The sequence below is a fragment of the Etheostoma cragini genome, chromosome 2 (assembly GCF_013103735.1).
Source record: "Etheostoma cragini isolate CJK2018 chromosome 2, CSU_Ecrag_1.0, whole genome shotgun sequence".
Classification (NCBI taxonomy): Eukaryota; Metazoa; Chordata; class Actinopteri; order Perciformes; family Percidae; genus Etheostoma; species Etheostoma cragini.
The window spans coordinates 26,872,759-26,899,068 of NC_048408.1; the positions used below are offsets into that span (position 1 = coordinate 26,872,759).

At 39.7% G+C, this 26,310-nt stretch overlaps 1 protein-coding gene across 3 annotated transcripts; it reads right to left on the minus strand.

The window, feature by feature from the left end:
• Positions 1-719: 719 nt before the first annotated feature.
• syngr1a (synaptogyrin 1a) lies at positions 720-26,310 on the minus strand. 3 transcript variants are annotated; one of them, XR_004658455.1, is made up of 5 exons: positions 25,898-26,310; positions 8,514-8,751; positions 5,125-5,270; positions 4,677-4,867; positions 727-4,519 (listed from the first exon to the last, which is right to left on the minus strand). XR_004658455.1 is itself a non-coding variant. In XM_034884951.1 (4 exons), the coding sequence occupies exons 1-4, from the start codon at positions 25,997-25,999 to the stop codon at positions 2,770-2,772; spliced, it is 708 nt and encodes a 235-aa protein (XP_034740842.1). In that variant the 5' UTR covers positions 26,000-26,310; the 3' UTR covers positions 720-2,769. The 3 variants fall into 3 exon arrangements, 2 of the variants coding, with proteins under 2 accessions (XP_034740842.1, XP_034740848.1); XM_034884951.1 differs by lacking the exon at positions 4,677-4,867 and having other exon boundaries at positions 720-2,991; XM_034884957.1 differs by having other exon boundaries at positions 727-4,867.

The window sequence follows — 26,310 nt, forward strand, 5'->3', positions numbered from 1 at the left end:
GGGAACATGTGCATACTTGGATGACGCGCCTAAATACATGTTAGCCTTTGTTAAAAGTCCTATCATAGGCTATGCTTAGATTTTCGGAAACTAATCTAAATCAGTCAGCTAAGAAAACACTAAGCAGCTTGATGGATGTACAATACCGGTCAAAAGTTCGGGGTCACTTAGAAATTTCCGTTGCACTCCATTATAGACAGAACACCAGCTGAGATCAGTTGCATTGTTGTTTTACCAGGGCAGCAGTTTTCAGATTAATTAGGTGCTTACATAATTGTAAAAGGTTCTCCAATGTTCTCAGTTAGTTTTTTTTTATTTTTATTTTTTTTATATATATCAGATTAGTAAACAAAATGAGTCTTTGGAACATTGGATGATTGGTTGCTGATAATGGGAAATGTAGATATTGCATTAAAGATCAGCCCCCCACTCTGATCAGCTGGTATTCTGTCTATAATGTAGTCAAATGGAAATTTGTAAGTGACCCCAAACCTTAGACCGGTAGTGTATGTAGTGGCAAATTGTCCTCAGGAATAGTTCCAACAATAACAACATAATGAATAGCTCCAACAGTGTATGTATTGAAGGCTACCACCCACCTTAGGTGAGTCTAGAGACCAACAGTTTAGAAGACTTAAAAAAAAAAAAACATCACTCATACTTAGAAGGTTATCCAAAGTCCATTACACAAATAAAATAAATCCCAGACCAGTAATTCATATCTTCATTGGTACTTTCTTTATTTTCATTGGTTAAAATCAAACACAACAAAAACCTACATTTGTACACAATCTTTTCCTTAAATCTAACTTTTTTTTTTTTTTTTTAAACAGATTTCACAAAGACACACCACATATTTATACATCTACATGGTTGTACAGTATAAAGTATATGTGCATATATACTTTCATAATTTGGTCACGTTTTTTGTTGCTGTATTTTTTTATAGTATTATTATCCCAAAATAAAAACATCTCCCTAGCCTGAAAGCAACATAGCATATGAAGCATGGATGACCTCACCATATATCTTATCACAATAACACTCAACAGAACATAGATCTTCTTTATTTTGTCTTTTCTTTTTTATACAGAACTAGCAGAATGCCCTCAAATAAAGCATAGTTTTCGAACACTCTAAAATACTGAATTTTAGATTTACATATATTTATAGAGAGATAGATAATTTATATCTTTATTTTTTAAGAAAATTGAGCAATGCATGTTCATTAATACTCAGGGTGTTTATGGTTGCCTCATCTGTAGATTTTGTTGGAATAAAGAGGGGAACACAACAGATAAATAACCTGTAGTTCTTCAAGTTTGTTTTGTTTGTAGACCTGCTGGTATATATATATATTAATATATCTTTGTATCATTTGGGATAATATAATGATGACAAATGCTTGTTTTGTTCAGGGTTTTATGTGTTTAAGGTAAAAAGCAGGACACAATTGAATTAGCTATACTTTTGCTCTAAATATGCTGAAGGAGAACTGTGATACTGTGCATGTTGGGTGTATGTTGCCCTGTGTTCTTTGGATTTTGCTTGGCAGTCAGCACTAAGGCAACAATCGAGGAAGAAAAATTGGGTTTTTCAGGTAAAAGAGAAAACACACATCTCTCATCCACACATAAAAAACAAAAACAAACAAAGGAGACCTTTCAACCCGTGCACAAACACACTCCTGTTACAGTTGAGGGGATTAGTTGCCAGATATGCCAGTGTTGCTTGTTTGTCTATGCTGAGATCCTGTTATGCACCTCTAGGAGTTTCATCAGCAGAATCATGTGTTGTCTGTAAAAAATCTATATGCTGTGTGCTCGCATGTCTTTGTCTTGTGTGTATGTGTGCATTTTAACTAACACTGATCGCAGTTGTGTGGCTGACTGACAGCAGACCTCAGAGGATGAAGGCTATATGGTCACAAGCATTGATCTGCTACAGAGTGACCGTTTCTGCAAACCCTTGACCTCCTAATTCTTCCCAAACTCCTGTTGTCTTCCCGCTATATTGTTTCTGAAATTTTTAACCCCACCCAGTGTCTCTCTGCATCCCACAACCCCTTCCCATGTATGTCCTGAACCTTATCTACTGTGGACTCAACACCTAATTGACATTTTGTCTCAAAATCTGGAAAGTTGCTACAATTTCTGACCTAGAGATCAACTCTGCTTTTAATAAAAATTAGTCAGATAAGTGAAATGTTACAAGAATTAAATCCAACAACTTCTGCCAGCTAAATGCATTAATTGTTGCATGTACTCTCAAAAAAACATGATGTCAAAACGGACCCAATATGGTTCATTATAGCACCAAAGCAATATTGTCTTAACTTTACCCAGTACCCGGATAGAAAACCACCAGGGCATTGGATTACACAGCTTGAGTGTTATTTTGTTCATATTACTCTACTGTTGGGTTATTTACCCAAACTACAATTTGGAATGGTTGCAAACTATTATAATCTACTCTAACTCTTTTTAAACCTACTTACATCTCACTGTTTGCTACTGAATGTTAATAATATTTGAATCCTTTACAGTTTTGAATGTCATATGATTTGTGACAGTTTTAATGTAAAACTCAAGCTTGTTTTGTACAACACTGGGCCCAAACAACCCTATTGGTACTGCTATTGCATTGATGCTATATTGACCCAAACTGTTTTTTTAGTGTGATATAAACTCTACAAACCCTGCTTTAAATTAGGAACTATGGGCAACTCCAACCAGATCCTTCCACCTTAATATATATCGCCCCCATATCTCAGTAGTCCTGACGCTGGTAGCCTCCAGTGCCATCGAAGACCCCATCGCTTTTAGCCTGGCCCACTGCTCCATCTCCTTCTGGGCTCTCCAGGTCATCCCCACCGAAGGAGGTGTAAGGGGCTCCGGCTGCGTCCTGGCTCGGGTCTGTGTATTCCTGGGAGAAGAGGGCTGAGTCGGCCCCCAACTTGTACCTCTGGAAGCCCAGGAAGGACTGGCCCGCCTTGGGGATGGAGCGATTGGTGATGGAAGACGACAGTAAGGCAAAGAGGACAAATAGATGGATGAAATGTGTGGAGAAATGGACAGATGTGGAAGCAGAGAGGCAGAAGGGTTAGAGCAGAGATTTTGGGAGAAGGCAGAGAACAATGAAAGAGAAGGAAACACTGATTAGTGGGATTGGAAAGCTGTGAAGCTAATTAGATGAGTGTAAGCGAGTCATTTAGTCAGTCAGAGCAGGTTAGTTCTATAGGCAGCAGTGCAAAAAGGCTCCACAATGAGAAACACCAACTCAGCATCACCGTAGTCCACAGTGGGATAGGGGCCAAGCAATTTAACTGTCTGTGTGCATTATTACACAGCTGAGCCATTGCACTGTAAAACACCACATGTATATATTTTTGCGATAATTACAGATGTTTCAAAAAAACTGGATGGCAGCCAAAGATACCATAAGTACACAGAACTAACACAGACACTCAAAAAGAGAAAGAGAAAACTAAAAAGAGTTGAGTTGATTTAAGCTCTCAATGCTGGGAAATTTCATGAGGGTTTTATTTACGGGTATGCCTCGGCTCAATCAGATGCTGCAGACAGATTGAATCTGGTTGAAGAGTTTTGACTCTTTCAGTCTGATACACACCTCTGTCTTGGGTCCATCAATTGTGTTGTTGAGTTGATTGACTGTATAATATGAAAAACAAGTCAATTAACCTTTAGAAAAAATGTCAGATAAAATAAAATGTAGAAACAGTACCCTGAGACTGTCAGATATTTTGTCAATATGGCACATTTAAGTATAGTATTTATGACCCAATAACATGCATCGAGCGATAAAAACCGTATGCATAGGCAATAAAAACAGTTTGATACTTCAATTAAATTGTGTTAAACTGTCAACAGCTTAAACTGTGAAATCAATCTCAAAAAGCTATATAAACAGCAAACAAATCTACCTGGTAAACTTAATAAAATAGTGGAAGAGTGGAAAGCATAGACATGCCTAGAGATTTACAGGGAAAAACTTTGATCGGCAAAACTGGAGCAAATAAAGCTATAGTTTTGTTTCGATATGAGGACTGATACGTCTTTAATGTCGGTCTGGAGCCAGCAGCTGGTAAGGTTAGCTAAGCTGAGCATAAAGACTAAAAACAGGGGAACCAGCGATTAAGTGCATTTCCCAAACTGTTTCTTTAAGGACTGAAGTCTAAATATAGTAAATAAATACAAATCCTTTAAAGTAATGCACTCTGAGAAATGTACTAAAAAGGGTGTAATTCTGTTTAAACAGACTTATCACGTATAAAAACAGTGACCTTAATAATTCTGACCCCTACAGAAGGATTACAAAGCATCATATAAATCACTCTGTAAACCTTTATGTCAATGATGAGAAGAAGTGGTGGCCTGCACTTGTTTAAGGGCTCCAGATTAAATTGTTGAGTAACACGTATTAATGGAACAACTGTTGCTCTTATTGCTGGATTACAAATACTCTCATTTGATGCAGCACTTGATGTTACCGGGCACGCATGTTATGCCACATGCTAAGGAAAGCTCATTGTGGGTCTGGCTCAAGTGGCTGTAATTCCGCACTATGGCTGAATTTTGGGAATTTTTGGGCTATGGTATTCGGGGGCCGTTAAGGTCTATTTAAAAGCATCAAAAGATTACCATGTCATGGAACCTTTAAACAAGTGCAGCCAAAGTTGAGTAACAGGAGTGTGTAGGACCAGCTGTGGAGGGTTAAGGCAGCATGGGGAGAAGACAGAACAAAGTCAGACAAGAGGTTGGCTTGGCTGAGGGGGGAACAGCTTGGTGTATTCCTCTTCAAACGACACATTCTTTAACTTCTCCATAGAGAAGAGAGTCTGAGCACCCTGTTGAAACAACATCCACACACTTATGAGTTCACATGCACACATATACAAATGAACTAAAAAAAAAAACATAATCCCACACATCTAAATACTAACCAAAAAGAAAATGGAGGAGTCGTCAAGGCATACACATTTTAAAAGCAAATCAAGAAGGAATTGAAAAGTGAATTACAATCACACCATCCATTGTCACCTAATAGAAAATGTTATGTTATGTTGTGTTATACAGGGCGCCAACGAGGTGTGGAGGCCCTTACCCAGGTGAATATGGAGAAGAAGGAGAAGGTGATAGCTGCCCGGGCAGCGTCCCCTCCCTCCTTCAGTGGGTTGTCCTCAAGTTTGGTCACCTGCCACTGGTTTGCCAGGAAACAGAATCCCACAAACCACATGAAGGACCAGAATGCTGAGAAGAAAGACAGGTACAGAAACAATGTTAAAACAGTGATATAGATGTAACAAAAGAACATCTGAGGTATACCATATAACTATATAACCACTTTGTTGGTGTAACTGTAAACTATGCAAAAACAGAAACGTAGGCTTCAACTTTATAACATGCTAATTAGTTACCCAGAGTTGCTGTAAGATTGTCAAGTCCTTTTTAGGTCCAAACATTATATTATATTATAATTATATAAGTATATAATCAGCATAACAATGACTGTGGAAACAGTTATGGATCAGTTGAAAACAACAAAGGACCAAGGATTGACCCTTGTGGAATGCCACATGTAAAATCAGAAGGCAAACAGCAGGAATAACCTCTAAAACCAGATATGATTCTATCCTGCTGGTCCAAGATATTAAGGGGATTACCATCCTACACATAGCACAGCTACTCCAGTTGGAAGTGTGGCAGTGGAGGAGACATAAGCTAAAACTTTATCCAGGTCCGATCAGGACACATGCACCAGTTGTTTCCTTTTTTCAATAAGGTACAAAGTAGGGGTGCACCATTTATAAAATGTCACAATTCACTTCAAAATCGATTTTCAATCCAAAAACATTTCTCAATAATAAAAAAAATGATTCAGAGTACAGTACATGTAGTTACTTTTTCCATGTGATAGTATAAACGCCATTACAAAACAAAACAAAAACAAAAGCAAACATACATTCATTGATTTTTCGAATTTTATGAATCGTTTTTGAATCGGTAGAGCCTGAATTGATTCATAAATGTGAATAGATTTTTTTGCACACCCTAATACAAAGCCTTTCATATTACAAATTGGTGATAGTGGGGAAAAGAGAGAGACATAGAAACTGTATTAGTGATGAAAATAGGTCAGGGGAATTTTATCTGTGACAGTAACGGTCTTATTAAGCGACTCAACACTTGACTTTCTTGTCATCGTGTCTGAGTTTAGTTCAGTAGCAGTACAGCAGAGAAAGAGAGGAAGCCACCATCTGAGACACTGAAGCACATCTCTGAGGCGTGTTAGCGCCAGAATAGTACTCCTGTCCTTATTATCCCACTCAAACCTCCTCTTCTTTTTTGTGTTATGATGACTTAACTACCAATCTCTGAAACATAATTTTTTTATACTAAAACGAGTGCTCTAATTTTCTCATAAGGTGGGGTGTTCTGGGGCTTCTGATCAGATGAGGAAATCTGTTTGAGAAAAGGGAAAACAAGTTATTTGATCCTTATAACCTGATAACTTGCCCACAAGAAAAGCACTTTGACCCCCTATCTTAATACATGCAGTCTGGTAGCAAAAGACTGTAAATTGCATAAAGGGGAATGCTGACACCAAGAAGTGCGGAGTCAGGTTTCTATAGATGGTTAAAACCCAGTATGACAGCAGCAATAACAATCAGCAGCATGATCACTAGACAGTTTATTTGAAGTGAACTTAATTCTGCAAAGCATTATTGTTCTTGCTAAATAACTGTAAAATGATAGTCATAATTGTTAGAGCAGAAATGTCTCAAATTTCCGAAATTGCCCTTCCAATCTTCCCAAACCTGCTTTCAGCACTGTGTTATCTTTTATTGTAAAAACTCATTTAAGAGGAACAATTTTCTCACACATAATACATTCATCCTTCATTCCATTACCATAGCATAGAAAGACTCTGGGTATGATGGAAAGGGTTGCTCACAGACCCAGAATTTGCTGTAATGGATTCTTTAAACAATTGGATAAGCTAATTGTACTATAATTCCCACGTATAGGGAACTATACCAAACCTACGGACATATTAAGTAATGTTTTATATGTGTTTCTGATGCTTTAAACACATTGCTTGTCAGACTTCCTAACAGTGTGGAATGAGTGAAACCCACTCATCCCACATCATTCTAACATCCGAGTTGGAGGTGCACCATCCAACAATTATTGTAACTTTCCAAAACTGACAATTGAACAAGTAAACCCATTTGACACATTGTTCTGATTGATACAGGATCACTCAACCCTGAAAAGTTAATTTAGGTTTAAATTGGTATAGGTACAATAAGTATTGGTAATCTATTGACTATCTACTGAATCTCTCCGCACCCACTAACTATCTTGTAGCTCTTTGAGAAGTACATTAGAGACTGCTGTTTGTTGTGTTGTGTTGAGTACTTCAGTTCAGGCCCCATTTTACAGGAAAGCTGTACAATTCGATATCTCCTTATAATCCTTATAACCAAATTTCCATAAAAGCCAATTTCGATGGTGTGTTAATCTTTGGCGTACATTTGCAGTCAAGAAATCTAATTCTATAAAACATGGCAGTGATGTCCTTGGGTGGTACAACAAGCTAAAAAATTGCATTGGTGGGATATGTTCTCTCTGATTGTACTAATTTATTTTTATTAGCATTTAAGTGGTATTGCCCTACAAGCTGTTTAATGTACTACATTAATCTTTTTTTTCAAAAAGATATTCAACTTGAAATGATTTGTTGCAGGTTCATCTGTATCAATTCCCATGCACTCTGTGTCTCTATATCCCTTTTCATGCATCCGTCTCTGTGCTCGTGCTATACCCATTTTGTCTTAACTTCCCTCTTGTGTAGAGTGAAGAAAAAGCTGATTTTATTTAGACCGAGATATTAAATATAATGAATCTTTACCAGAAATGAAAAAAGATCAGAAGGCTGTACTTTTATTGTGGAACTTTGCAGACGCTTACATGGTTATTATATTACAGGCCACCCTGTATTTGTATAGACTCGTTCAGTGATAAATGTGTAAATGTAATCTGTAATTGTCTGACAAAATAGTGTACAAATGAGTCTTTGCAATATATCTACTACTACAACTCTTGTCGTAGATTTAACCATTAACTAATGGAAATACAGTTATGCTTGCCGCTGATGGCTCCGCTCTTGATAATACTCTCTGGACCAGCCATGCAGCATGCTACGCTGACACAGGCAGGACCATGCAGAACCCCCTGGGTAAAAAATAGAGCCAAAAGAAAGACATTGAAAACCATGTTAAACGTTGAGTCATGTTAGGACTCTGAACTAAGAAGGTAGAGGTTGGGGTGGTGGAGGCAAAGCGTTGCCAGCAGCAACAGTGAGTAAAGCAGCATCAGCGTAGCAGGGATCAGTGAGGAGGAAGTCATATTTAACAGGACTGTCTTGATGTGAGAATGGCTACTGCTACCGCTAAGCATAACGTAGAAGGAGTATGACTAGATAATGACCTGACAATCCGACATCAGCCAGCACTGCCTTCTTACGATCCTTGACGCTGCTGATCTGGGGGAAGTAGACGTCCAGAGCTAGGAAGGCCATGCAGCAGAGGAAGGCCATGGAGCCCATAAAGACGCCATAATTACAGGCGTTCTGGTTGCGGTTGAAGATGCAGTACTCCTCCACTTCGTTGGGGCGGTTGATGTAGCCCTCGTTGGCGATGCAGCCGAAGATCACGATGGAGAAGAGCTGCAGAGGAGAAGAAAGTAAGAAGATGAGAGAAAAAAAATTAGCAGCCCTGTGTAGTCCATGGTACTCCCAGGCATGGCCGCGGGAACATGTTTTGAGTTGGGGGTGCTGACAAATTTTCAAAAGTGACATTTTCAGCCAAAGTCAACCACCACACACCACACTGTATCCATAACAACACTCTACAAGCTGAAAAAAATAAAACAAGAATGAAATCCAAAACCCAAGACAGGGCAAAAGTAGGCATGGGTAACACAGGATATTGCTCATTGTCTGTTGTTTGCCTGTTTGTTTGTGTGTTTACTTGTTTGTTTTTGTTTTCTTGCTTTCAATGTAGAAAACCGCTGCTGCTGTAATATGGAAATTACAGCGGGGGTAATATGGAAATTTCCCCCGCTGTGGGATGAATAAAGTATTATCTAATCTAATAGGCACAAAGCTACGACAATGGTATAGAATAGGCCTACTACAAGCTCAGCCATTGAGCCACAAAATACAAGGGTATTAAACACATCACTGAATGAAATTAAATCAAAAGTTAGCTGCCTCGTCGTCTGTTGCTAGGGTCGCTGTGGGAGTGACAGATGAAGAGGTGCTGCTGCTACTTCTTTCAGTTACAGTTGCTGAGTTTTCTGACTCAGGTCTATTAGGTTTTTATAGTCTGTGATTGATTTATGAAGAAACTCAAAACGCGCTTTTGTGTTATAGGCAAGCCATCTTCTGTACTGTTGACCCGCCGGGAAAGTTTCCACAACTATCTTCACTAATGAATGAGTGTCAGAGACGCTCTTTGCAAAATTGGCAGATAAATTCTGATCAAATTTTGTGTTTATCTCTTCCAAACCAAATTATAAAATCTAATTACATTTAATTGTAATGAAAGGGAGTAGGTCAATATCAATAATAAATCCATTAAAATAAGGGGGCATTGCAGCACCCTCTGGACCTTTGGATGGAAGACCTTCAATAAACAGGATACAATTTAATTTTGTTTATAGTTAAAGGCACTTTTATCTCAAATCCCCTACGAAGCAATGACAACTTTTTCTGTCTGCTGTATGCTACAGGCATCAATACACACATGCAAAATCACATAACACTACACAATGTTGCCTGTGTGTTTCGACACCAAAAGATGAATGAGAGCAGTCCATGAAAAGGAAGATTTCGTGGTTTCTGTGGTGTTTCATGGGGCCTAGACAATATAGTGGCATCTTGGGCAGCATCAAACTAATTTCCTGTGATAATTAATGTATCAACTCTAATAAAGACCATTTAAAAAAAATTCCAAAATATCTGAAAAAGGTTACAAAAATATACTTTAACATACAATTCTTACTTCAAAAGTAGTAATTGTAACTTCAGATTGCAATAATTCCTTCATAATTCCTCCATATATGCCTCCATTCAAAACTGTTTCATTAGAGTTATTGGAGCAATTTAATTAAGTAAATGCTAGTCACGTTTTTTTAATTTGTACGGCTTTCCAGAGTCTGTTTGGGGATCTGACTGCCATGATCCCATTTTCCATCCAAAATTATGTTTGTACTGAGTGTTTGTCTCTGAATGTGTGTGTAAGATAAGAGTCTGGCTGTGTGGAGGAATGAGACAAAGGGAAAGCTTAGAAAACATCTGGTCATTCATAGGTCAGAGTTCAGGGGACGAGAATATTCAACCAGTCAGCTGCATCATGAGGGAATGTTTGGTTTCAGGACCGTCTCCTTTTGGAAGTTGTGGGTGTGCCAAACTTTAGCATTCTACCCAGAGAGAAAAAGACAGAGATAGGCTGAACTAGGCCTTAGCATCTTTGTTTGCTCTGTGTATCTGTACACAACCACCTTACCCACTTCTCCACTCGCATGTTTTGTAACAATATATAAAAGCCTTTTACAGGCCAAAAGAATGCCACTGCTGTAGTCAGGTGGTATATTTAGACTGACCGGGTAATTTATGAATATGGAAAACATTTCAGCATGACGCTTACAGCCCATAATGTCACGACAACCCTGCAGGGGAGTTTTATGAATAATCCCTCATGTCTTTTTGAAACGGTTTATCTCAGTGTGCCTCTTGGTTCTCTCGTAAAATATGGAGTTTGACTGTGGAAATATTGTCTGCTAGTCTATTTAGTATGACATCTCAGCTACTGAACGGTTGATATGAATAATGTCAAATATAATTCTTAGCGGAGACGTTAAAAAAGACAATTTCCCCATACACGTGTCTCTTTGAGGGTTTTTGTGTCTCTTTGTAATTGTGTTGTGTTTCCTTTGGGTCATTTTTGTTTTCTTTGGAATAGTTTTGGGTCTCTGTGGTCATTTGGCGTTTCTTTTGTAGTCGGTTTGTGTACCTTTGTGGTAGTTTTGCTTCTGGTTTTTACCCAATTTTGGACTGTTATTATCACTAGCATATGAGTGTCTAAAACGTTGGAAAGGCTCCAGCAGATAATACATAAATAACACAACAGACAGCACACAACTTGCTAAAGAAGTCCAACTACAATCACTAGATCTGAGATAAGTATTTTAATTACATTTATTCGGCTAAGGTGCCGTCCAAAACGGCTCGGAAGCAACGGCATGGGAAAACCTCGCTTTTTATCATTTTATCACTTTCTACTTTGTGCCACCAACAAAGTTGAACCTCCAAGTGGCACAGGACCAAACACTTGAAGGTGACCTCCACCATATTTATTGGTGTAATCATCATGTAATATTCTAAAGTTTAGAACATTCCATACAGGTGCTTTGCATTCCAGCTTCATAATATCTCTTCATTATAATATTTGCCTCTGCTTTACCAGAATCTTTAAAGGTCAAACTGAACTACGGGTGGATATCAGCTTATTTTACGTTTCTTGAAGGAATACTTTGACATGTTGGAAAATACACTTATTTGCTCATAATAGAATTAATAGAAATATTTCCTTTCAATAAAAGGCTACAGGGCTACCAGCAGTGGATTAGCTTAGCAAAGCATAACAACTGGAAACAGCCGGCATGGCTATGATTAAAGTGAACAAAATCCTCTTTAGGCATAACATGTTCATTAGTGATATTTCACACCTGGTGTGTTCTTATGCTGCCTATGATAATCCAGTATGTGATACCATACCATAAGTAATGGATAGATTGGGACATGTTGTTCCACACTGCACTTTTATAAGCACTGACAATGAATTATCACAAAGACATGTTTAAATACTGTGCAGGGTTTTGAAAATGAAATCTTTTGAATGTGGTTTTGTTGCTTCTGTGTTTAATTCAACTAATGGATCACAAGGCCTTCTTTGGACCCTTTCTAAGTGTTTAATTAAAATGGAGGCGAGTTGAGATGTAATGCCAACTTTCTTAATTGCAAGAACTTGCTGAGAGTTGTTTAATCCTGACATGGTTGGTCTGTCAATGGAGTACATCCATATATCATAGTGTAGGAGGAAGTAACTATGATATCTATGATCCTATAGCATCTGATCCCTCAGCTCATCTGCATCCCTCACCGTTTATCTTCTCTCCTATGTGCTATCTTTTATTTTCTTCTCCTCTCCTTTTTGCCTTTGCCTCGTTGAGTGGGGATGCAAAGGGCTGCAAAATGGAGTCAATTACAAGAACAGGTTACTAAGATACCATCGCATCATCCTCTCCTCTCCTCTTCTCCTCTCCTCTCCTCTCCTCTCCTCTTCTCTTCTTTCCTCTCCTCACAAAAACACCCTGTCCAAGGCAATAAATATGAGACCACAAACACATACAAACACCCACAGTGCACACACCCACTGCACTAGTGCAGTCTAGCAGTGTATGTACTTCAGCTGATAACAGCAGATCAGACCACCCCATCTAACTGACAAACCCTGAGACCAAACCTCCAGGCATGCTAGTTGAGGGTGTTTATGTCTGTCTGCAGTCTGTGTGGGGATGTTGCTGTGGTGAGTGATGGACTCTGAATGTGTGTAAAAGAGAGACATAAAGCTAGGAGTGCACCTCGGGTTGGTGAGCTGCGTGGGCAGTTTACCCAGCTGTTGGGTCTGTATTTATGTGATAAATGACAGTAATACAAAAGGGAGAACACACAATACACTGTTCTTCCACTGACAGGCCTGACCATGAAGGCCAGGGAGGAACAGAGATGTCAGTCAGGATGGGGGTTTTCTCTTCCACTCTTTCTGACTTTATCAGTGTTCAAGCACTTCTCTCTTGCTGCTGACAAAGAGTACTCAACTTCTAAGGTTCTAGCCGAGGCAGAGTTTACTGTCCGCTAGATTTACTTCAAAGACTATTATAATAACTTTAGTCAACCCCTGACTTCTCCTCCTCGGCCAAATTTAATTAGGTTTATGACAACAGTAAATACTTGCAAAATTAATATAAAATCCCATCAGCATCGTCTCTATTTTTTGTTAAGAGCATTGTTCTTGTCAGCGTGAGCAGGTTAGCATATTTACTTTAGCATTTAGCTCAAGGGACCGCTGTGCCTAAGTACAGCCTCACACAGCTGCTAGCATGGCAGTAGTCTTTGTTTCACATTTAGTTGATCAAAATATAATCAACGGCTGCGAGTTACTGCATGTCTTACAAAAGTAATTACCATTGAAAATCATAACCGTAATTGTTAGGAGACATGATTAAAATCAGATTTCAAATGTTATATAAAAAAGGCACCAACTCAAACCGACCTCAAGAAGAACTTTCCATTTAAACATATAGTGTGTAAGGGGAATGAGTCTGGCTTGATAAGGAGGCCTTTATAGTTGAAATGTTTTTCTAAAAGCGATCTGCCTTTTTCGATAGCTCTCTTGAGCAATTCCAGGCTGGGGTTTCTCTCTAAATGTTGAAAGAGAGCTTACATTGAACAGTGAGTTTTGAAGTTTTAGTACCTGATAAAGTATCCCTGAGTCACTTAATCAGTGATAACACAAGTGACTCAGTATATTACAGTACATGGCAATACACGGCCAATGTGCTAGGCTGTAAAAAAAAGAAAAAAAAAGAGATCATTATCTTTCTACACCATGTAGAGAAGAGACATGAGCTGGCATTTGGAGCCTGTGCCTTGTCATAAAACGTATGCGCAACCTTAACATTTCCCTCGTCCTCCCTCCATCCCCGTTCTGCCTCTCTGATCTCTGGTCCCTCTTGAGCCTCACACACTTCTCTCTCCATGGAAGGAACGACGAGTGGAGGAGGGCAGTGACACCTCTAACCCCCCTCCATCTACCTGCCGCCTTTTTCATTAAGGAGAGAGTTGATGAAGAGATGGAGGAGGAGACAGAGGGATGGCGGAGGGGATGAGCAAAGGGAAGCGTTGGGGGCAGAAGGGGTGTGGAGGCGGTGGTATTTATAAACCGGCTGCATCATCGCTCGCTCGCTCCCTCCCTCCACTCTCGTCTTCTCCCGTCTCCAGTCATTACTGGCCCTGCCTCTGCCCACAAGCATTCTTGAGAAAAATGAGTGCGCTCCGGCACACACGCTAACACACGCACTCAACCATATAGCTCATATATAGCTGTGTCCACTGCTTCAATGCCTGGCTTAGATTTAGATTCAGGTCAGAAAACACAAAGTCACACACAAACGCACACACACACACACACACACACACACGCACACACACACACACAAACACACACACACACACACACACACACACACACACACACACACACACACACACACACACACACACACACACACACACACACACAAACAGTCAATCACATGATGTCACAATGCTTTGTCTGCTCAGGATAGTCATGTGATAAACCTATGCTACAGCTACATATACTTGGAAGAAAAGTGGTCTGTGTGTATTTTACTTGCCCCAATAGAATACGCTTTTATCTTTCTCTGTCATCTTAAAGGCATTCTGGATTTTTGGCTCTAGATGTAAAGCCCACGTACGTTGTCACGTTAGGCTTGTATCATGTGGACGCGCCGTCAGTTTTGTTGTGTACGTAGAATTCCTCACAGGAGCAACAGAAACAATGCACTATAGCTTTAATTTACAAGTCTAGACATGTGTCTGTTTTTATAAATCAATTAGTACCATTCTAAAAACATACTGCATTTGGAAAGCAAAGGGGTTAATTTGTGACTTTGCGAACATTGAATGTTCTTTTGAATGCATCTTACATTATTCTTTCAGCAAATAGAACTAACTCAGGTGTTAACCAAATGTCTGCGCTTAAGTCAACCGATGACACCAAATACATTTAATTTGCTGAGCAAGGCCACGACCGCAAAGTTTGTTGCATTCCATTCCTCGCTCTGCTCATTGGCTGTTAATGAAGGCATAAAATGAGCCCAAATAAACATATTTATTGTGATATCAGCATGCTTCATGTGTTCATACTCTATGTACACAGTGACTAAAGACCATCTGCATCTGCTGTTTTTGCTGTATGCATTTCTATAACAAGGGCAGCAGGACCTGCAGTGCCACTAGTTGTTGGTGGTGTGACACAGTTTGGTTTTAATCATGCTCCCCTGAGAAACTCCACCGGGAAATAAACTCACCACCAGGGATTATCTTTCTGTATGCGCCTCTATTTTCCACACTCTGTTTTCTCTGACTGTTTCAGTGAGACGAACACCAAACCCACAAACAGACTTACTTGAAATAAGGATTGGTTTTGGCATGACCTAGTTTGTTTATTTTCATAAACACACACCGTCTTCAGGGTCACATGACAGGGGGCAGATTCAATTACTGATGTTTTTCTGCAAGCAAAAATGCAGCCAGGTTAGTGCTACAGCTGGAGCATGTCCTTTAAATGCACATTGACTGCATTTCATAATGTGTAAGGGTAATTCTGAGATATGCAGTTCAGGAGTATTTATGAACATGAATATTGAATTGCACAAAAACGTGTTAAACAAATAAAATCTGCTGAATCCTTGAACTCACTGCCGCTAAACATTCTTTCCTTTCTTAGGAGCCATGAAAAGCGGAGCATGTGATATGGTTTTTATACATGATGCTCCTTCACACCCTCCCCCACTCTTTTTTTTCAGTGATTCTTATGATATCTTTAGGTGGGTGTGTGTGGGGAGGTTCCCTCGCCCCTCTGAGCCGTAGACAGATCACAAGGCTCCTGGCGGTGATGAAAGCAGGCACTGTGAGGGACACCACGTGGGTTTCTCATCTTGTGACCATCAGAGGGTCACTTCCAAATTGCATGTTAAGTATGCCAATTGCCAGAGGTGTGTGTGTGTGTGTGTGTGTGTGTGTGTGTGTGTGTGTGTGTGTGTGCGTGCATGTCCGCTTGATTGTGAAACTGTGTGCATGCATGCATGTGCTTCCTACAGAATCTCCCTTTCTCCGTCTACCTCACCTAGCCTGGATGCCAGCCAGACTTGGCCCCGGACACAACATTTGAGGTTAGGAACTTTATCTGTTTTGAAGCAACTATGTTTAAACAAGAGCTGGTAGGACCAATCAATGATTATACAATGATGGACAGATGGTCAACAGTAACGTAATGATGAACGCCAGCAGACACGTGGGACTGCGCCCGCCCATGTCGCCGTGCACTGCGCATGCTCATGTGACGGTTCTCCCAAGGTCCTGTAGCTGTAATAATGGATATATTGTAGCTAATGGTTGTGATTCACCCTGTGTTCTATTAACACATCCATGGTATTATCTTATGATACATCCGACGCATGTATGTATGCTGTAAAGCCTGTAACGTCATCAGCGTTTTTTCCCAACCGCCGGGGCTATTGGCTAGCTAGTAGCTACAGTAGCTCCCATCAGCGGTAGCTAGCAGTTGAGCTGGTTCTGTTGACAATTATGCGTTGCTCAATATATACGTCACATACTCCATTGCTCTGATTGGTTGTAGGTCTATCCAATTGAGTGCAAAGACATTTTCGGTTGAAACGCCCCATAATAGCAAGCCCAATGAAGCAGTATCAGACTCATATTCCAACAAGAAAATGAGCATGACGACATCAGGCTATACCTCATTTACTTTATAGCTAAATTTCCTCTTTTTGATCTAAATTTGAATCTAAAATTCTTGCTTTCAGACGCTTGCTACATGCAACACACACAGTGCAAACAGCGATGAAAGCCACTGGATAGCCCTACGTTTTGTCAGTCCAGTCTGGGTGGTTGTGAATGATTTAAAGCTGTTGCTGTGCTGGCTGAAAGGCCTTTTTGGATGCATTGTAAAGACCAGACAATTGAACCGGGCCTCCGGAACTAGTATCCACACACTGTACCTCACACAAAATCCTGTATTAGAACTAGCCACACACAGAGGGACACATGAGACCATGGCCTTGCACTGCATTTTGTACAGGTCTTTGTGGCTGTGGCCTTCCACACACTGTGTTCACAATCGAGCAATAAATGGAATACCAGCCATGGAGAAAGAAATACTGCAATAGTGAGTTAGTCATGTAGCTTGTTGAGCCACTGACTCATTTACAGAGTCAAATGAATGCCCCATTAAACAATTTGACAGATGTTCACTGAGAGTCCAAACTGTGATTACACCTCAAAAACATAAGTTTTTAGCAAGGGATTTAGTCTCAGATTCCACCTTCAAGACCTTTATTTACCTAGTTCTTAATTGACTTTTGTCTAGGGATATAAGTTTATGTATAAAGTATCACTCCAAAAAAAAAAAGTTGACTAAGTTTTGGATTGAGGCTGGAAGAAAACACCAGTTGCCAGAGGTAACGGTTAAGGCGGGAGTGTGCTTAAAACAAACTAGTTTGGTAAGATGTGTCAACTGACCATGTTGGGGAGCAAAAGTGTAAAAAGCCCACTCTGGCTGGGTGAAAAAGCCTGCTGTTACAGACAGGGCAAAACACGATAATCATTTAAATGGGTAACACCACACTCTTTGAGACCATCTCACTAGACGACAGTGTATGCTCTCGTTTGTAAACACGAAAAAGGACGGTAGTAGTTGTGTGAAGAGTAAAACAACGGAATTTTGTAACTCCACACACGTAGCCAACTCTGCATATGGTGAGCATTAATGTCGGATCGCTGACTTAGGAAAAAACGAACTTGTAGGATAGAAATCCCTCTTAAATCGGCGGTTGAAAAGGTTTTTTTGGGGGGGGGGGTTCAGTTGCTGTTCAACCATCCAACCATCCAACTTTCCAACCATCCGTGTGAAAAAGTGGTCTTCTGAGGAAATCTAGCACTCCACAATTCCTTCTAATTTTGCAATTTGTGTATTTAGAGCTTTTTTTGCACACATTATACGTCACTTTAAATAGCAAAACAATGACACTGGAAGAAAGAACCAACTCTGCCATGTGTTATGATTCAGCAATGAGAAAAGACAAAGCTGTGCATGAAAACCACATTGGATCCTCTAAGGAAATACTCTGAAAATGAGTAATTCATTGAAATTTGTATTTGAGCTACTGTCAGAAGCAAAGAAAAAACAGATAACGCACTTTTTAAAGGAGATAGAAATGACAGAGAATAATAAAGGATCACCGCTGAAAGATAGTATATACTGTGTATTTGTACGAGGGTGTGTGTGTGTGTGTGGGCTTATTGTCTCTGCTGCAGTGTGTTGCCTCGACTGGGGATACCTGATTGCTTCTGTCACCATGGCAGCAGCTGCTCATGTAATCAAAGAGAGAGTGAGACATAGAGAGAGAGGAGACCTTGTCAAAGTACAATTCAAGGAGTGCCACTGCAGCACCAAGGGTACACAGTGAGAGGGACATAACCACAAGTCTAGGACACAGAGACACTTATAACCACACATTTCCACTCTGTTCGTCCTACTCACTCACACCATGGATATATTATATTGATTGGATACCGGATCCCCAAATGGCGCCTATAGAACACAATTGCTTGCCTGGCACATACAGCAAAAAAGTTTACTTCTGTGATATGCAGACCACTGATTATGCGCAGCAGTGTTTCTTCTGCTGGCCACGCCCCTGAGTTCCTGCTTGCCCCATAGATTTTACATTATGGGGATGTCACAGGTTTTGAAATTGCTTTTCTTGACCAGTGGGAGATTTTTGGAAGTGACATTCCCTATTATTTATTCATTTTTGTTGCCTGTAGTTTTGTTTCATGTATGAACTGTGTTGTTCTAGTTGGACAATTTATGGGTTACAATATGGTGTTGTGGCTGCCTTACTATGTTTATTATGTTTAATTTTGTTCTTTATTCATTATTTTGTGCGAAGTAAAGTACAGTATGTTGCGTGTGGACATTGGACAGGGAGCTGTGGATGAAATTACTTTTGAACTGTTGTCATGTAATTCTAAGTGAGTTGTTCTCTGATCTAATTTGATTGGATTAAAAAAAATTTCTGGGCTACAGGGGGATTTTTCATTGCAATGGGGGACTCTGGGGGACTTCTTACACACACACACACACCACAAAACACCTATTTTTCTGCTTTACTAACCCTTGCCATTTAAATTTGGGAGCCAATTAGAGAGAACATGATCGGATGGTAAAAAAACAAGGCTGTACCAAGGAAGCAGACAGAGTTCCTCAATCTTATAAAGCATAACTTATGAAGGATAACTGAATCAAAATCCAAGAGTACTGCAATCTGGACTGGTGGTCATTCAGTTACTTCTGCCTGTGTATTTAACTAGTATGACAGGCTCTTCATGCTTAAAGAGCAATTTCACTACATGCTATTTTAATCTTAAAGGACCGTATCGTTCTTTTTAAATTTGGAGTGCTGTCACTAGAGAGAAAAATGAAAACAATCGGTCTTGTCTACACCGAGTTACCCTACTGCTAGCGTTATCACCCAACATGCTTAAAAAGGACAAGTTTAACCTCTTTTTTAGCCTCTGAACATGCTTAAAATGTCAATGTTCCTGTTTCACGGTGAAGTCCACACTAGTCAAAACACACTCTTTGGTCACATCTACTGCAGTCAAATTCACTGTTTGCACTCAGAAGAAATCACTGCACATGGCTAGACACTTGTAATGACATTTTGAATTTGTTTAGAGGCTAAAAACACTTTTAAAACTTGCCCTGTTGAAGCCTGTTGAGGGCTAACTCTAGCAGGATGATAACACGGTCTAGACAGCACCGATTGTTTAACTTATTCTTGCTGATAAAATCACTCAAAATTTATAAAAAACAGAGCTAGGTATTGAAATTGACTAGAATTATCTTTTAAGGTACGCAATTCCTGAATCTGATGTGATATGAGTGGTAATTGAGGAGAAGTATCACTCTTGTTGGAGTTTTTGGGACCAGAACAACTGTGTGAGTTTCCTCTCTCACATACTTTTTGGGGTCAAGTACAGGCACAGCCAACTTTCATTTTGGCCTTTTATCAAGTTATAATCTGTGTATTTATGTGTCATTTTCACATTCACACATTCTAATTTCCAGTTGCATATGGAGCAAAAACTTGAGAGCCTGCGGTGAAGGAAAGTAGTGTTGCAACTCTACCTGATCGGGATGGTTTGAGCTGATGCCAATCCCATAAAAATATGTCTGGATTGGACAGATATTAGGCTATTCTTTGCTATATCCTGTTGCTATTGATCAAAGGTTGTAAACCTCAGTGGCAATTCTTTACATAGTAATAATGACGAATGGTCTGGGAGCAGCACCCAACCCTTTCCTCCTTTAAGCCCCTGATTTCATCACTCTCATCATCAGTATAAACTGTCTGCCAGTCCTCTTGTCTGAATTCAGAACTTCCTTATCCATTGATTAGACTACGTTTCATACTGTTTGATCACTGCCTTCTGACCAACAGTACACACGTGTTGCCCTTCTATTGTTCTGGGTGTCTCAAGTCAATACATAGAGAAATGTATGCCTAAATTAGCCGGCTTCAACAGTCCCAGTTCTTTGCAACAGCAGCAGCTCTGACGCCGCTGCTATGTTAATTTGAATGGAAAGTTGTACTCTCGTTCTATTTATATTGTTGCAGCCCAAAAATGGTTACCTAGAAGAGTTGGGAAATGAAATCTGAAAATGGTCAGTCAGATTAGGGAGCTGAACGTTGCAGCTGGAGTAATAGGGCCTGGAATTAGATTCACACGCTTCTAATTAGGCAGCGCAAACACAGATGAACAAAGTACAGACGTGCAACACTCATACTTTACGTTTAGACTGTCCTTAAACCAAATGTAAAAAACAGTAGTTGTGATCATGTCTTTTGGTTTCAATATACACATAAGACTATTCAGTGAGTTAAGTTTACTACAAAAGACAATATATTCTATCCCTATTGCAGTATGTTCAAATCAGTGGAAAGTTAGTGACTTCTTGACACTGACCAGCCAAATGCCAAAATGTATTAACAATCCTATTTGACAGACAGTTGGGTGTTACTCAAGGCTCATGTGTAAATGTGATTACATACAGGCTCATTTAGTTTACCACAGACAAATACACAAATATGTTTACAGCACTCTACAGCAAGCACATAAAGCCTTTCATACAATGCAAACATGCAATTCACATATTTAAATAGCTTCCAAACTGTCCGAATTCTGACATTTAGGTACTCAAAATCTGAGTGTTTCTGTGTGTGTGTGTGTGTGTGTGTGTCTGTGTGTGTGTGCTTCTGTTTACATGGAGCTGACAGAATGTGCTACGCTGCTGTGAGTGTGTGTTTGTGCTAATATCAAAGAGTTACCCACAGATTCCGAAACCGCCTGACCTCTTAAATACTAATTATCATCATCACAGCTGAATTAAAAGAAACATCAACCCACCTTTAACAAGTCATAGTTAATCAACTTGTAAATAAGACTGTATTATGTTGATTGTGTTAAAAAGTCAAGAATCCGAGTAAGTAACACTTAAAAGAAATGTGCCTTGGTGAATGGTGCATTCATAAACATAAAATATTAAAGGTGCTGTAAGTAGGATCGCAAAGATCCAGGACTTAGCCAAAACATTTGAACATTGACAACTTGTAGTCCCTCCCCCCCTTTCTACTAAAGCCCAAAACAGTTTCCTAAGCCCCTCCCCCCACAAAGGAAAATGAATGCGTGTGCATGAGCAGTGATGACACGCAGTTAGCAAAACATTCTCACTCCCATCTCGTAAAATACGGACGTTTGGTCAGGTGCCTCAGTCGTTGTTATTGATGCTAAAAGTCTCCTTTAGCATCATATAACACGCGCTTGGTCGAGACTATTGACGTCCCTTTGGACGCTGTTAGGTTAAGTAAAAAGCTTATGGGAGGGCTTACGGTTTCGTGACCTTACATACTACTCAATAAACCCCATCTAGATGCTGCTCTCCCCGGTACGTTCTACACACACGCCAAAGGGTGCCTTTTTCATCGCATCAGACGCCAACGGCCACTGTCCAAACATCCATGTTTTACATGTTTGGGGTGAGAACGGGACCCCTCCCCGGCCCTGATTGGTGCATCAGTGTTGGATATTTGCAACTTGCACTACAGGCTGTAGGTGATGATAGAGGAGATGGTTAATATTTTTAATTACTTGCTTTATGTACAATACTTCTATTCGAACATAAGGTCAGTTTCAGCAAATGTGAAAGGAAGGGTGTTTTATGAGTCTACCTACTGCACCTTTAAGATGAAGGACAATAAGAAAATATATATAGATACATAGATTGTGCAATGTACAGGTTTATAGTCCAAAGGTGGCTTACCACAGAGGCAGTAAGTTAGCAAATATTGGCTTTAGCCCTATTACTCCTTCAAAAAGAAAGCCACACACAAACAGCAAATATCACTTTCCCCTATCTTTTTGCAGAGTTAGCCAAAGTGATGAACTTTGATCTACAAATTAACCCAATGGGCCAAATCAAACCCCTTTGGGACTTCTGAAAGTAAAAATGCATCTTAAGGGGAACAGAACTAGACACAAAATGTAAATGCTTAATGATTTGATAGATGTTTTCAAGTTGCCCTGGTGATAACCCATATTCTTGAACTCACACAAAAACACATTATTCTCAGCTACACAAATAGACCTCCAAAATCTGGAAAACTGTTAGATAGAGAAAGAGAAAATGGATGCAATTCATAAACAGTTTTTTCTCTCTTGGTCATAGAACTCTATCTATTCTCACCTGTCTTCCCCCTTTCTAACACACACACATGCACGCGCACACACATTCACACATTCACACACACACATCCCCCATCATCAAATGTTTAAAGTGCTACACATTGCCACAACACACAGCATAATAAGTATTAGCACCATCTCTCAACACATCACAACTTTGGCTGTAGCTGTTACTATGGAGACTTGATGTTGCTTGGGTGAAAGCTAGGGAGCAGGCGTCTAAAAAGTGTCCCACACAGTCACTCCGTATACCACTGGTGTAGTCTATGTGATACGCAGGTATATGAAGTATTCCCACTAAGAAAGCTCCAGGATTTCCATATATCCACTTAAAAAGGCCCAATGACACGTAGCAACATCCTTTCAATTATATTTTTGATATTTATTTTGAACTGTGATCTGTGTTTTCCTTCACATAAGCTCAATAAAGCTATTTCCAATGTAAATGTGTGCATTAAAGTGTACCAGAATGCAGGAAATGGAAATCAAAATGTCCCTGGGGAGGACACCTAGACACCCCACTTTGAAATGTCCATTACGGTTCATATAGCTCCTTTTTCTGTTCCATGTCACTTTATATTGAATATTTGTTTGGATTTGGACTGTTGGACTGAAGCAGACTCTGGGCTATTTCACTATGTTTTGATATTGTAATACATCTCTATAATAGCCTGTAGCCCCAGGTAACAATCTAAGATTCAAGCAACCCATTGAGAACATACAGTATATGCAATAATGACTCATGAAATTTTAAATAAAGGCATCTACTGAGTTACATCAATAATTTTGGAAAAAAAATAACAAAAACCGTAAAACTATTACAAAGGCTGCAATACCAGTGTTTCCACTGATAGGACATTCAGTACAATATCATACTGTGGCATGTGACGTTCTAATAAATGAATGCCTTTCTCAATGGTAGAAACTATTCCTACGATCCATGCAAAAAACCTACTCATGATAAATGTATCTGTGGCGTTTAGCAGGACCATATCAAAATAAAACCTGATGAAACACAAAATGCATCATCACATTAATGTATACTGTATGAAGCCAGAGACCTGACAACTTTAAGATAGCTGGAGTAGAACTGATGCTTACATGAAGTCTTTTACGGTTCACCAAATAGCCACATGACTCATGACTTCACACGCCATTCAGAGTTACATGGTTCACACACTCGCCATCTATTTTCACATTTCTTTACACGTGGTTTGTATGCAGTTGATGTGCATTCATGTCAACGTTAAGTTTGCTGTCAGTCACATTAGTAGTCACAAGGGACAGAAATAGGATAGCATTCAAATACTTTATAGTACTCTTTTTGTACCAAAGGAAAGTTAAACTACGTAAAATCCAGTACAATCAATTTTTTTTTTTCTTCTGTTCCCAATTCTATGTGTAAGGAAACTACCCAAAGTTAGCATTAATTGGGTCTATTTTGTACACATTTGCACCTAAAACAAATGTTCCCTTTAATGTTTATTAGTCTTGACTTGGCAAGCAATTTCAGATCAGCCCTTGTGACCCCGTATTTGCAACAACCGGAATGCAGACAAGACTTGCTAAAGAATGACTTGGGCATCCACATGAATCCACCTGACTCTTTATCCTCTCAGCATACTTGAAAAAGGCTCTCGGCCTCAGTTAAGGAAACGCAGACCCACACACAGTCCTATGAATGAGAAATAATCTCTGTGAGAATTTGTGCTGGAAAGTTGGTAGACTGTAAAGAATGGCCTTCCTTGAATACTTTACACGTTACCTTACAGAGTATTCCAGCAGAGCTAGACATTATGTATTTAGCAGGGTAGCATGGCCTGCAAAAGCCAACAGACGCTTCAAAAAAACGTCAAAAACTAGCAAATTTAAAGAGTAACTTTACACATTTGTTAAGGGGAAGTGTAAACAAGATGATGATTTGTGGAAATCTGAAACAGGAAACTTAACTTGCAGTAAGTGATCACTTAACTTGATCTGTAATCACCATTAAAAGACACATTTTTTTGTTTTGTTTTTTTGGCTTGACACTGTTTATGGAAAGGCCGTCTAAAAGTGTGACTTCTAAAAATGTTAGTGAACATCCTCTGAGTGACGGTCATCTGCACCAATAAACTCTCTTTCATGAGTTGTAGATACAAGTGGAATCAAGGTGGCCTTCAGCCTATATTACATAGTCCTTCAGAGGCATTTATTTAATTAAATAGAATACAACTAACAAGAGACATGCAGTGGAAAAGAAAGTAGCAGAGAGACTTGATGCTTTGCAACCTAATGAAAAAAATCTGAAATAATGTTATGATTCTCCATGAGTGGCATAAACTGTACTGTGACTGTCTCTCCTACTGTTGAAAGCATTTCTGTGTTCCTTATCCAAAGTGACGATCATTTTAGACGTGAAAGAGCAAATGGAGGTTAAATGATTCCTGAACAAAGAATTAGGGCTAGTCCTGAGTTACAGTGACCATAGCATACTTATGTGGAATTTTCAATCCGCGATATATTCTATTTTTCCTAAAACTACTTACCTTACAACTCCTGTTGCAAGCTTCATTAGTGCTCCTCTGTCTTTGGGGAAGGGGAGGGTGGGCAGTTCTTACGAAATTATGAAATCCTTAGAGTGTGCCTTAGAGTGTGCCTGTGTATTCTCTCTATGCTTATAAGAAAGCATTATTTGCTAACTAATAGGGCCTATATTATCAGAGGAGAGTTCATTTTATAAACAGTGATCAGGACCTATTCTGGGCCTACATTGGCCTAATATAAACTCCCTACCAGAAACATATATTGGAATATCAAAGACTACTATTATGTTGGTAAATTTGATACAAAGTATGAGCTAATTACCATAGAATTCAATGCCATAGGTTGTTTACATCATATCCTGATATGATGGTGATGGTGGTAATCATGGTATGATCCTACAGGGAGCTTTATAATTACTATAAAAAGCCTTTCTGGGCCCTATTTATATTGGCCTAACACATGAAAAGAAGGCCTTGAAAACCCACCTTTACGTTTAAAAATGTAATTTATAAGTTCTGGTTAGCCACACTTTAGCTAGCAACCAAGAATATACATATATATTTGTCTGTCTTGACCGGTCACTCACCCAAGACACAATGCGGAGAATGGTCTGAGGCTGCTGGAAGAAGGTGACGGGGTCGAAGGCTCCTCCGGCTTTCCCGGCTCCGTATGCCTGCATCCCCTCCATGGTCCTCCTCCTTTCTGCACAGCCTCCTCTCTGGTCCTCCCCTCCTCCCGCTGCTGGTTCAAAGGCACAGGGGTGTGTGGAGCACCGGGCAACCGACACGGAAAATCTTTTCGAGTCTGCTCCTGCTTCAACTACCACTGCTGCTTCTGCAGTGATGGATTCTGGTTCCTAGGCGCACAGCCTCCCTGTTCTCTCTTGCTGTTGTTTATAATTTAACCTCTAAATTCCCTGTTGTCCTCTTTCGATATCCGGGCAGAGGAAGCGGTGTATGCCAGTGTTTTGATGATGCTCTCTCTCTCTCTTTCTCTCCC